This window comes from Gorilla gorilla, chromosome 6, assembly GCF_029281585.2.
Source record: "Gorilla gorilla gorilla isolate KB3781 chromosome 6, NHGRI_mGorGor1-v2.1_pri, whole genome shotgun sequence".
Classification (NCBI taxonomy): Eukaryota; Metazoa; Chordata; class Mammalia; order Primates; family Hominidae; genus Gorilla; species Gorilla gorilla.
Genome location: NC_073230.2, coordinates 138,930,976 through 138,943,317, shown reverse-complemented (window position 1 = coordinate 138,943,317; position 12,342 = coordinate 138,930,976). Strand labels below are relative to the sequence as shown.

The 12,342-nt window shown below is 39.6% G+C and overlaps 1 protein-coding gene across 2 annotated transcripts in view; it reads left to right on the top strand.

Moving 5' to 3' along the window:
- UBE2H (ubiquitin conjugating enzyme E2 H) overlaps window positions 1-12,342 on the top strand; it is a 119,264-nt gene that overhangs the window by 90,844 nt on the left and 16,078 nt on the right. The window contains exons 4-5 of one of the 2 annotated variants that reach the window (XM_019031231.4): window positions 220-259; window positions 1,594-1,646. The exons of the other annotated variant lie outside the window; for it this stretch is intronic. Coding sequence (XP_018886776.1) covers window positions 220-259; window positions 1,594-1,646 — 93 coding nt within the window. The remainder of the gene's footprint in view (window positions 1-219; window positions 260-1,593; window positions 1,647-12,342) is intronic. 2 annotated transcript variants of the gene reach the window in all.

The window sequence follows — 12,342 nt, the reverse complement described above, 5'->3', positions numbered from 1 at the left end:
CTCCCAGTTTGCTCATTTGTTAATAGAATGCTGATGTATTCTAAATAATTGGAGCTATCAGGAGAATATAATGTTTATCAGTAACGAAAGATCTAAGGTTGAAAGTAGTGATTTATAAGTATTATCACCTTTTCCCAATACTGAAATTGTTTCCAGTACTGAAATACTTTTATTGTTCTCTGGATACTTTTTGCTGCTAATTAACATCTCTTTTTACAGGATTCATGAATAAAATTTTCCATCCCAACATTGATGAAGCGTAAGTAACTATTTTAAAATGTTTCAATTTTAGCAGCAACTGCTCATGATTAGTGTTTCTCTGTGTTATAAAAAGCCTCGGTTATATTTTTGGACCTTATCAGGAGGTAGGACTGTATGAATGGTCATGTAAATGATAGAATCCAAAGGATATGAGGTTCTCAATCACTTAGTTCACATTCTGCTGTTGTACCACTTAGTTTTTTCCATTGTCATGACTGGGTCCTTCATTTTTCTTGTTATCCAGCGAACAGTAGTAATATTCCACATCTCACTTCTCTTTTTGTAGACACAGTTCAGAGATCTGTTTTCAGTCTACAGATAGACTATTTTCAGATCTTATAATATTTTCTCAATTCTTGATAGTAAGGCAAAATGACTATAGTTTCATTTCAGTTAATGAATCTTATTTATCCCCTTCTTTCCTTCTAATATTTTATTAATGATATTTTAAAATATTCCAGCATATCCTGTTTTATACTTCTAGTGCTGTTTAGAATATGTTATTGTTTGGGATGCAATTTTAATTTGTCATGGCACTAAGTTTTACTGTCTTTCACAAACATACCTAACAGGTTTTTCTGCACCCTGTGTGAGTAGGTTGTATATATACATACATCATGCCCCTTAGTCCTTTAATGTTAATATTTTATTGTATCAGTTATCCTAACAAGGATGTTCTCTTATCTATCCACAGTATATAGTTGTCAGATTCAGGAATTTAACTTTAATGCAATGCTTATTTAATCTACTGCCATATTCCAGTAACTTACTTTTTAGCACTTTTTTCTTTCAGTAAAGGATCCAGTCTAGAATCACACATTACATTTAGTTGTCATGTTTCTTTAAACTGCTTTAATCAGGATTAGTTCCTCAGCCTGCCTTTATCTTTTATAAAATCCACTTTTTAAAATAACATAGACCAGTTATTTTATAGATTGTTCCTCAATTTGTGTTTGTCTGATGTTTCCTGATCATTAGATTCAGGGCATGAACACACTTAAGGCCAGAAAACTACAAAGTAAGATGGTGTCCTTCTTAGGGTATCACATTCAGAGACACACAAGGTCTGTCTGCCCCTTGTGTTCTCAGCACCTGGTTCAGGTGTTGTCTGGTTTCTCCATTGCATAGTTACTATTTTCCCCTTTCAGTCTGTAAGGTGACACTTCAAGACCTGGTACTATTCTGTTCCTCATCATACTTTTCCCCAACTGGGATTCTTTTTTTCACAGTTCTATTAAAAGTATTTCTCTTGATAAGTAAAAATTAGTTGCCAGATACATGCAACTAACTTTCTAATTTTTAAAAACATGCCATTCTTTCCATCTGTTTCAGGTCAGGAACTGTGTGTCTAGATGTAATTAATCAAACTTGGACAGCTCTCTATGGTGAGTTTGGCCATGGAATATTTTTTGGAGATGTTGAGACATTGCCTAAAAAAATGTTGTTTGGCTTTTCTTTTCTGGTTTAAGATGTTTTGTTGGTAATGGGAAGGGATTTTTGAGGGACCGACTGGGAAAGTTTGATCAGTGGAAAAAATATTTTCTCTTAAGTACAAATATATCAGTTTAGCTGTGGAAGTTTAAAATGATTTTTTGAGATTCCAAACTTAAGGTATAGTGATACATGTGCACACACATGAATACATGTGCAAACATTTTATATGTATGTATTAGAAGCACATAATATATACATATTTTGGTTTTGGAAAAAACTAAAACTACTTAGGAATGTCCCTCTGAAATGAGAGAGAAATGATATAGTAAGAGGTTTTAGGGGATCATCTTTTCAAAGGCCAAAACCTCCTTATGAAGGAAGAGTAATTTAGCCTTACCTTCAGTGCTGAAATTGACACCCCATCTCTTACAGGGAATCAACAAATGAATTGCCCAGCTCTGCAAAATGCTATGCTGAATATCCCAGAGAGTTATAAAGAGCATCAGGCCTTTCCTCCTTATCACCTGGTTGGGGAGCTGAAAATACTTTAAAATACAGTCATCTCTTGGTATCTGCAGGGGATCAGTTCCCAGACCACCTGCAGATACCAAAATTCATGCTTACTCAAGTCCCGCAGTCATCCCTGTGAAACCCGCTGACATGGAGGGCTAGCTGTATTTATTGAAAACCACATGTGAATGGACCCATGCAGTTCAAACTGTGCGTGGACCCATGTTGTTCAAGGGTCAGTTGTGTATTTGAAGTTAATTAGGGATACAACAAATAAATCTGTTTTTCCCTCCACATGTCCAAATCTCAGGCTTCATAGAGTCTACCTACTCCAGTGCTCCTACCCCATATACTTCCACTGATTCTCCAGCTGGAAGTAACCTCTGGATACCATTACATTTTATAGCTCCTTTTTTATGGTCCACTTTTACTTTCTACTGTGTATTTGTTGTTTATGCCTATTTTTTTGTGCTACTAGATTATTTCCTATCTTAAGGGCTATCAGGTGTGTGTCTGATTCATCTGTAAGGCCCAGGACTCACAGTGCCCTTCACCAGTATGGGTTGAAAGAATGAATGGTACAGGTAACCATTGCTGAGAGGCACAAGAAAAGAAGGGAAAGCTCAGTTGAGGCTGAGCTTAACCAGGGATGGCTGCTTCTTGTTGAACTTGTACGACCTTTTAGTGGTCTGAGGTAGGTAAGACTTCTTAGTCCAGCCACAATCTGCAAGTTACTTTTGCCAGATATCCTTGAACTAGATTGGTAAATGAGAATCACAGAGAAAGGTTGGTCACCAGCAGAACACAGTTAATCCCTGCCTCCACCTGATTGTGCCATTCAAAAATTATTTTCTCTACCTGGGATATTCCCCCCTGATCTTTGTGTGGTTGGCACCTTCTTCACTCATCTCACATATTACTTCCTCAGAGCAGTTTCCTTTCCCAGCTACTCCATCTGAAATCACACCCCTCCATAGCACAGCACCCAGTTGTATATATATTTTTAATTTTAAAATTATTTTTTAATACATAGAAACAGAGTTGCACTCTGTTGCCCAGGCTGGAATGCAGTGGTGCGATAATAGCTCACTGCAGCCTTGAGCTCCTAGGCTCGAACAGTCCTCCCATCTCAGCCTCCCCAGTAGCTGGGACTATAGGCGCATACTACTATGCCTGGCTAGTACCCCGTTTTCAATAAGCTTCTAAAACTAGTATTTGTTTATTATTTATCTTATCCCCTTGGATTGTAAGCACCATGAGTGGGGACTTTGTCTTGTTCTCGTCTCTCTCTCTCTATACACGCACACGCACACACACACGTGACTATAACAGTGCCTGGTGCACAATAAGGGTTCGACTATTTGTTGTCTTAATGAGTGAATTAATCATGTCCAGAACTGTTTAACAAGAGAGTTTTAGGGGAGATGATGGCATATAGTTGAGGCAACAAGAAAACATACACTCCGAGCTTGATTAAATGGATTCCTTTTAAGATGGTTTTTTTGGTAAAGATGTCTCATGGCAGGCTGCCTGGAATATCTGATGTAATGATGTGTTTTCTTAAACTACATTCACATTTTAAAAATGTACATATCAAAATACTGCAATCTGGTTCCAATTACAATGAAGTAAATTGATGTTTAGTTTTGCTAAAGCTTTTACCATTGACCAGAAAAGCTTTGTGAAAGATGTTTGCTGACTGTCAAGAACCTCATGTCTTAGAACAGGTTTTTTAAAAAAATAACAGGTTCACTGAATTATAATTCACAGACATGCAACTCACCCATTTAAAGTGTGTAATTCAGTAGTTTTTAATACATTCAGTTATATGCAGCCATCACCACAGTCAATTTTAGAAGATTTTCATCACCTCAAAAATAAATGTGTACCCTTTAACTATTCGCCCTAGGCAACCACGAATCTGCTTTTTGTTTCTGTGGATTTGTCTTTTCTGGACACTTCTTAGAAACGTAATTATATAATATGTGGTCTTTTGTGACTGTTTTTTTTTTCACTTTGCATAATGTTTTCAAGGTTGATCCGTGTTGCGTGTATCGGAATTTCTTATGGCTGAATAATATTTCATTGTGTAGATAAACCACATTATTTGTCAGATAATAGACATTTGGGTTATTGCTGTCTTTTGGCTATTATGAGTGTTATAAATATTTGTGCACAAGTTTTTGTGTAGACATGTTTGCATTTCTCTTGGGTATATACCTAGGAGTGAAATTGCTGGATAATATGTTTAACTATTTGAGGACTGATAGACTACTTTGTAAAGTGGCCAACATGAGTAAGTTTTCATCACATTTATAAAATGTTAGTGTACTTACATTAGCTTGCAAAGCATTTAATAAGCAGCAAGAGTTAAACCACGTTGGTCCAAGTGAACTGAAAGCAGACTTCTGTGTTACATGTGTATGAGTTACTGAACATGTTCTGTAATACAGGAGTGTGAGCACACTAACAGGTAAGTGCAGGAAAACAAGAAGAAATATTTTCAGAGTATAGTCAAAAGTATACTGAGCATGGGAGAATTGTTTTGACATTTTGCTCAAAACTATTTCTCAAGAAAATTCAACATTTCTTTCACGGAAAGTTTTAGGAACAGGTAAATACAATTATATAAAGTACTGGTAGAATATGTTCGTTCAGATGACCTTGAAGTGTTTTTTTCAGACTTATCTGAACTTGAGATCTGAACTGAATTTTTATTAGAAACTGTTAAAGCCTCTGGCATTGAAGGTTAGTTCATAATTGGTGAGTTCTGAATCACTTCATTTCCTGCAGTGGTTCCTGAGAGAATCTTAGTTCAAAGGACCACCCCCGCCAACCCCTGCCCCGCCAAAAAAAAAAAAAAAAAAACAAACAAACTAACACTAAATAACTAATAGGAGAAAGTTGGCGTGTCAACATAAATATTCAACTGAAAAGAAAAGCAAAAGGCTAAGTCTGGCACCTAAAACTTGTTTCAACACTTTCCTCTGCTGTAGATTCGATGAGGGAGCAGGGAGTGGATTGTGAAATTTCCTGCCATTTACCTTGCCGCAGGACATGTACTGTTCTGTGGGTATACATATTTGTAGCGTAACAGCAATTCACAGTTGAAATTTCAGATGTATGTTAATCATAGCCTGATATTAAACAACATTCATGTTAGCAGTAAATTTAGTCCTCTGTCCCCTCACACCCTTCCCCGCCATTGATTTCTGGTAAGCCAGTTGACTCATTGCTTCTGTTCTTATCCTGTTTTCTCTTTGCCAAGTGTATGTGCAATTTGTTTATTCAGAGTTCAAAATTGGTATAATTGTGGTTTACTCACCCAGTAATTTTTAATTTTGTATTATTTAACCTTACAAGAGAGCTAATTATAGTGAGGAATCGGATTAATTTTGTAAGATGCTTGCCATCAGTATGAAGTTATCAAGTATGAAGTTATCTATTGTTATTGTTATGATATTAAACAGAAAGTAGCAGATGACCAAAGTGATTTTGGTTTCCTGCATGATAGCATCTTTTTTTTGCATCCCTTCCTGCTCTTCCAGACAGCAGTGACAGAAGCTCTGAGAAACATAAAATGTAGCCAAGGGGATCTGGATTTCCATTTCAAAATAAATTAATTTTAAGGACTGATAGGAGAGTTAATTAAGCCACAGGTAGCTTTTTAAGCACTCTTCTATTTTCCAGTTTTCCTTTTTTTCTCCAAAATATATTTTATCTGTAGTTGGCTTATCACCATGCACTCCTGGGGGCCCAGGTGTCTTCACTGCAATACAGCTTTAATCTCTCTCTCATCCCACCCTTCTGGACCAGGCATGCTTGATCCCTGCAAATGTGTTTCTCTCTCCAGCTTTCGTTTTACTCATTCTTTGACTGACTTCGTAAATTATTTATATGATGGATTAAGTTGTAGGCTGGGCACAGTGGCTCATGCCTGTAATCCCAGCACTTTGGGAGGACGAGGCGGGCGGATCGCCTTAGGTCGGGAGTTCGAGACCAGCCATAACCAACATGGAGAAACCCCATCTTTATTAAAAATACAAAATTAGCCAGGCGTGGTGGCGCATGCCTGTAATTCCAGCTACTCAGACAGCTGAGGCAGGAGAATTGCTTGAACACGGGAGGCGGAGGTTGCAGTGAGCCCAGATTGCACCATTGCACTCCAGCCTGGGCAATAAGAGCAAAACTCCATCTCAAAAAAACCAAACAAAAAAAAAAGTTGTGGAGAAGTGAGGTGGAAGACAATTTTCTTATGAAATTGGGCAGTTTACATTTTCACTCTTAGGGTTGCTAGCCAGTGGACTAGATACTTCTACTCTTATTTTGCTGGAGAGAAAAATCAACATTTGGGAAAAGTCTTCCCCTAGAGTTATCTGGGGAGTTAGTAACAGGCAAATGAAATTGACTGCAACAGAAGGAATACTTCAAGGACTTTGAGATTAGGCGAGAGATATAAATTTTTTTTTTTTTTTTTTTTTTTTTTTTTGAGACAGAGTCTCGCTCTGTCGCCCAGGCTGGAGTGCAGTGGCACGATCTCGGCTCACTGCGAGCTCCGCCTCCCGGGTTCACGCCATTCTCCTGCCTCAGCCTCCCGAGTAGCTGGGACTACAGGCACCTAAAATTTATTTTACCAGGTATTTAGAAATTTAAAATACAAATTTAACACTTATCCCATCCCCTTTTCAGTTAGATAGTCTGTGAATCTTCCCAAATAATTCAGATTTTGGCAGAAGGTATATCTTAAAATAATGCTTTATGCTGGATTAGTGCATTGCTGTTTCCTAAACATTTTAGTGTAACTACACAGATAAGAAATACATGTATGTGTCTGCATGGATGATTAATTGGCCAACTACTATTTGAACAGCTTGAGAACTTCAGTATTGATCTGTCCATGTTGAATCACAAATGTCATCCTGCCTTTGGAACAGCTGGATGTCATTATTTGTAGATAGAGGCCAAGTAGAGCAATTCTGTCCAGTACTATTGGGATAATGTCACCTGTTGTACATAATAAAGAAATGTGCTCAGTTGTGGATTTGCACTTCAACAGTGCTTAGCTAGCTCCGTAACCAACCTTCTTTATCTGTCTGCTTGGAAATCTTCAGATGTGGTGTATGTGGCTCAGGAGTCTAACTAGTTATATACATAAAAATGGAGTCTTGCTGGCTTTGAACAACTTAGTGGACATTCATTAAAAATACCACACTCACTGGTGGTCAGCTTTAAAACCATGGGGTGGTCCAGGCTTTTTGGATCGTGGGACATGAGCCAGCCAGGGTATGGCTCTGAAAGACAGCCACAGCTATGCTGTACTTTCGTAGGGGCTCTGATTTTAGGGCTTGTTTCATTCTTGATTATATGTAAATGTAACCTTGATTTGTTTTATCTTCATTCACTTATGATTACTGAGTTATAAAGTCTTCCCAGCGTATGGACACTTGGCGTGTAATTGCAGGAAGTTACCTCTTGTTATTCTTTTCTGATATTAACAACTAAATTATTGTCTAGTAATTACAAGCTTGAATAGCGAGTTTTAGTATGACAGCAAGACTATCCAGCTAGCTAATTACACATTAACTGCCCTCATTTCTGGAAGGTTAATAACAAATCCTATTACCATGTTTTAGCTTACAAGCTCTTAAGGTAAGCAGGGTCATAAGGTTTGAACGAGGATGAATTACCCCTAAAAAACACCCAAATAGACGAGAATTGTTTTGAGATTGACAATGCAACAAGAGCAGTGTTTTTGATGAACAAGAGCTTGTTTTCTTCATTGTGATCTATGCAGTAGCACTTATTTTCTTCTGCAACTCTCTGAAGTTTAAATATGTTGGGGGGAAAGGGGCTACAATTAGGCAATGAATGGGAAATTACCTTTTAAGCGGGTTTGGAATGCTTTAAAAACAGTCCATGTCCTGTAACACACCCCATGTACACACCTCAGTTTGGTGGCCTGGTAGCCTCGCCCTGAGCAGAATGTGGCTGGTTTTCCCGGTTTCAGCACCCTGCATCCATCTATCCATCTATCTTTTCTCTTCTCTTTCCTCTTTTCTTTCTTTCTCTTTCTCTTTTTCTTTCTCTCTCTCTGTCCCCCCCCCTTCCCTCTCTCTCTCTTTCTCTCTCTCTTTCTTTCTTTTTTGAGACAGAGTCTTACTCTGTCGCCCAGGCTGGAGTGCAGTGGCGCAATCTCGGCTCACTGCAACCTCTGCCACCTGGGTTCAAGCAATTCTCCTGCCTCAGCCTCCCAAGTAGCTGGGATTACAGGCGCCTGCCACCGCACCTGGCTAATTTTGTGGTTTTAGTAGAGATAGCATTTCACCATCTTGGCCATGCTGGTCTTGAACTCCTGACCTCATGATCCACCTGCCTCGGCCTCCCAAAGTACTGGGATTACAGGCGTGTGCCACCACGCCAGGCCAACGCCCTGCATCTTTCATATTGCCCTTTCCCACACAGCACAGGAACACCTGTTTCTAGCTTCGAATATTTAAAAACCAAAATGCCACTACTGAGATTTAAATGTATTTATCATGTATGTTGCAAACATTCTTTGAGTGTTTGAATTCCTACTAATTGTTCTTTTTTTCTTTTTTTTTGAGACAAGGTCTTGCCCTGTCACCCAGGCTGGAGTTCAGCGTGGCTCACTGCAGCCTCAACCTTCTGGGCTCAAGTGATCCTCCTGTCTCAGCCTCTCAAATAGCAGACACTACAGGCATGCACCACCACATCAGGCTAATTTTTTATTTATACTAGAGATGGGGGTGTCACTATGTTGTCCAGGCTGGTCTCGAACCCCTGGGCTCAAGTGATCTGCCCACCTGGGCCTCCCAAAGTGCTAGGATTACAGTCATGGGCCACTGCACCCAGCCACCTTTTTTGAGAGGTGGGAGGAGGGAAGAGTTTGGTGTGTTTTTTAAGCATCCCACTTCTTTTTGGATAAGGGAGGTGTTTTCACCTGTTTTTGTTTTTTATTTTGTTTTGTTTTGTTGCCTGCATGGCCCTCTTCATTAAGACTTTATCTTTTAAAGATCCCCATGGGCTAATATGAGAAGATATGTGAATCTGCTGAGCTTAGACTTTTTATATATTTTATCCACACATGAGACCCTCTCAGTCAAGTAATTGTATGAATTCTTTAATATACCTTTTAGTATTTGGTGGCGGGTTATATTATCTTAATTGCAGCTGGTTAGCCTTCAGTAAACTAGGTGCAGCATGATGAGCCCTGTGGCCAGTTGGGCCTGAGCCACAGCGCTGCAGGAAGTCTGGTGGGTTGCTTCAGCTCGCCACCTGTGTGCCCTCAAAACAGCTGGAGAAATGGGCTTTTTGTCACTGAAGTTGAGTTCAAATTAATTATTTTATTATTTTATTTGAGATGGAGTCTTGCTCTGTCACTCAGGCTGGAGTGCAGTGGTGCAATCTCGGCTCACTGCAACCTCTGCCTCCTGGGTTCAAGTGATTCTCCTGCCTCAGCCTCCCAAGTAGCTGGGATTACCGGCGCCCACCACCAAACCCGACTAATTTTTGTATATTTAGTAGAGACAGGATTTCATCATGTTGGCCAGGTTGGTCTTGAACTCCTGACTTCAAGTGATCCGCCCGCCTCAGCCTCCCAAAGTGCTGGGATTACAGGCGTGAGCCACTGCGCCGGGCTCAAATTAGTTATTTTAGAGAATATTACTTTTAATCTCAAAACTGTTTCTTTGAATTCTGCCTGCCTATCTGATTGGTTTTACTGAAGTTTTCCTTGAGGGGCTGTCTGTCATCTTTTAGGGCCCTCTGTTTGCAAGCTTTTTTCAAAAATAACAACTGCTTAGTTGTGTGCAGTGTAGGACTCTTTATAGGTTTTTGACTACTCTTCTTTTCTTGTAGAATTTCACTGTCTTTTAATGTTTACAGACTGCAAGCAGGATAAAATTAAAAATTCAACCATTATTAATATTGCTGCTTTGTAGGAGCTGGTAAAGGAGTAGAAGGTAAAGATCTATTAATTATGGTGTCTAATACACCCTTGAGGAAAATCTGTTAACTCCAAATTATTAAGTACCTAAAGAAATCTGGAGATCTTAATTTATTTGCCCTATTTCAGGCCTTACCAAAAAAAAAAAAAAAAAGCTACCTGGTTTTTGTGCATATAGTAGATACCCACCACCACCACCAAAAATAATTGTGGAATGAATGAGATTTTATGGTTGGCTTTATTTTGGGCACATATTGTAAAATTCATGACTTGCGTGGCAGTTCATGACGAATTCAATACAGTTCCTAAAGTCAACCAATGGAATTTTGAAAGGTCAACAGCTGCTTTTCTCTAGTAGTCAAGGATGTGAATAACTTGGGTGAAATTCCCAGGAGTTTCAACTATAATGACCAAAAGTTCAGGGGAAAGAGATCTATGTAAGTCACAGAGGGAATCATCAGTTCTAGACAACAATTAACTTGTGATTTTTGTCCATCTTTTCCTCTAGGTGTGAACAGGATTTTTCTTTCCTTTCCTGTCAGCCCTGTTCCTTACTGAATTACAGAACAGATAAATACCTTAAGACAGTAGTGACTATCCCTGTGATTTTCAGCTTGGAAAGCCAGGAGTCCTCCCCCAGAGGGAGAGGGATGATGAAAGAAGTTTGGATAGCATGCTTCTGGAGGATGCAGAATTTTGATTGACAAATAATCATTGTACATATTCATGGGGTACATAGTGATGTGTTTTTTGTTTTTTGTTTTTGTTTTTGTTTTTGTTTTTGTTTGAGACAGAGTCTCGCTCTGTCGTCCAGGCTGGAGTGCAGCAGCGTGATCTTGGCTTACCGCAGCTTCCACCTCCCGAGTTCAAGCAGTTCTCCAGGTTGTAGAATTTTGATTGAGGGCAAGAAGAACTTATTGTTTGTGGGAAATGACCTAAGTGATTGTTTTAAGGAAACTTTCTCTGATTACAAAGGCGAGAGTATAGAGCCTTTAAGGCCATTTAGTAGATGGCTGCCCTTATCCAGGGCTGGAATGATATATTGGTTTTGACATAGTTACATGCCAGGGGAAATAAAAGAAAAACTAGAGACATTTCTGGGAAACTGAGTGAGTACATGGAAGAAAGGAAGAACACCTAGCCAGATTCCTTCCAGAGGCTTGGAGCCTGAGAGCCAGGGCGTTAGAGTCAACCTACTCCCTTCATTAGGTGAAGGGAATGGGTTTTCAAGAAAATAATCTTAGACATGTAAAGTTTGATAAGACTATAAGACTAGACATATGAAGGACCAGTTATATGGATTTGGTAGTTACCAACATAGACTTCTTATTTTTCTTTCTTTCTTTTTTATTTAAAGAGACTGGGCCTCAGCTGGGCATGGTAGCTCACGCCTGTAATCCCAGCACTGGGAGGCCCAGGTGAAGAGGGTCACTTGAGCCTCGGAGTTTGGGACTAGCTTGGGCAACATAGAACTTGTCTCTGAAAAAAAAAAAGAGAGACTGGGTCTCACTGTGTCATCCAGGCTGGAGTGCAGTAGTTGTGATCATAGCTCACTGTAACTTCAAACTCCTGGGCTCTAGTGATCCTCCCTCCTTAGCCTCCTGAGTAACTGGGATTACAGGTACAAGCCACCACACCCAGTAGACTTATTTCTTTAAAATTGTAGGATGGCCAGGCGAGGTGGCTCATGCCTGTAATCCCAGCACTTTGGGAGTCTGAGGTGGATGGATCACCCTGAGATCAGGAGTTCGAGACCAGCCTGGCCAACATGGCAAAACCCTGTCTCTACTAAAAATACAAAAAATTAGCTAGGCGTGCACCTGTAATCCAGCTACTCGGGAGCTTGAGGCAGGAGAATTGCTTGAACCCAAAAGGCAGAGGTTCCAGTGAGCTGAGATTGTGCCACTACACTCCAGCCTGGGGAGATAGAGCGAGACTCCGTCTCAAAAAAATAATAATAATAATAATTATAATTATAGGATGATGGCTTCCCGGGGTAACAGTGTACAAAGCTAATTCTTAAAATGCAAATGCCACAGAATTTGAGCCGCTGTGCAGGATGCTGATGTCTTTCCCGATAAGTTTTTTGTTATTTGTTTTTAACAGGATGTTGGGCTTCTGGGGGACAGGTAGTAGAAGGAGAAAGGGGATGGGGTAAGTGGGATTGAGAA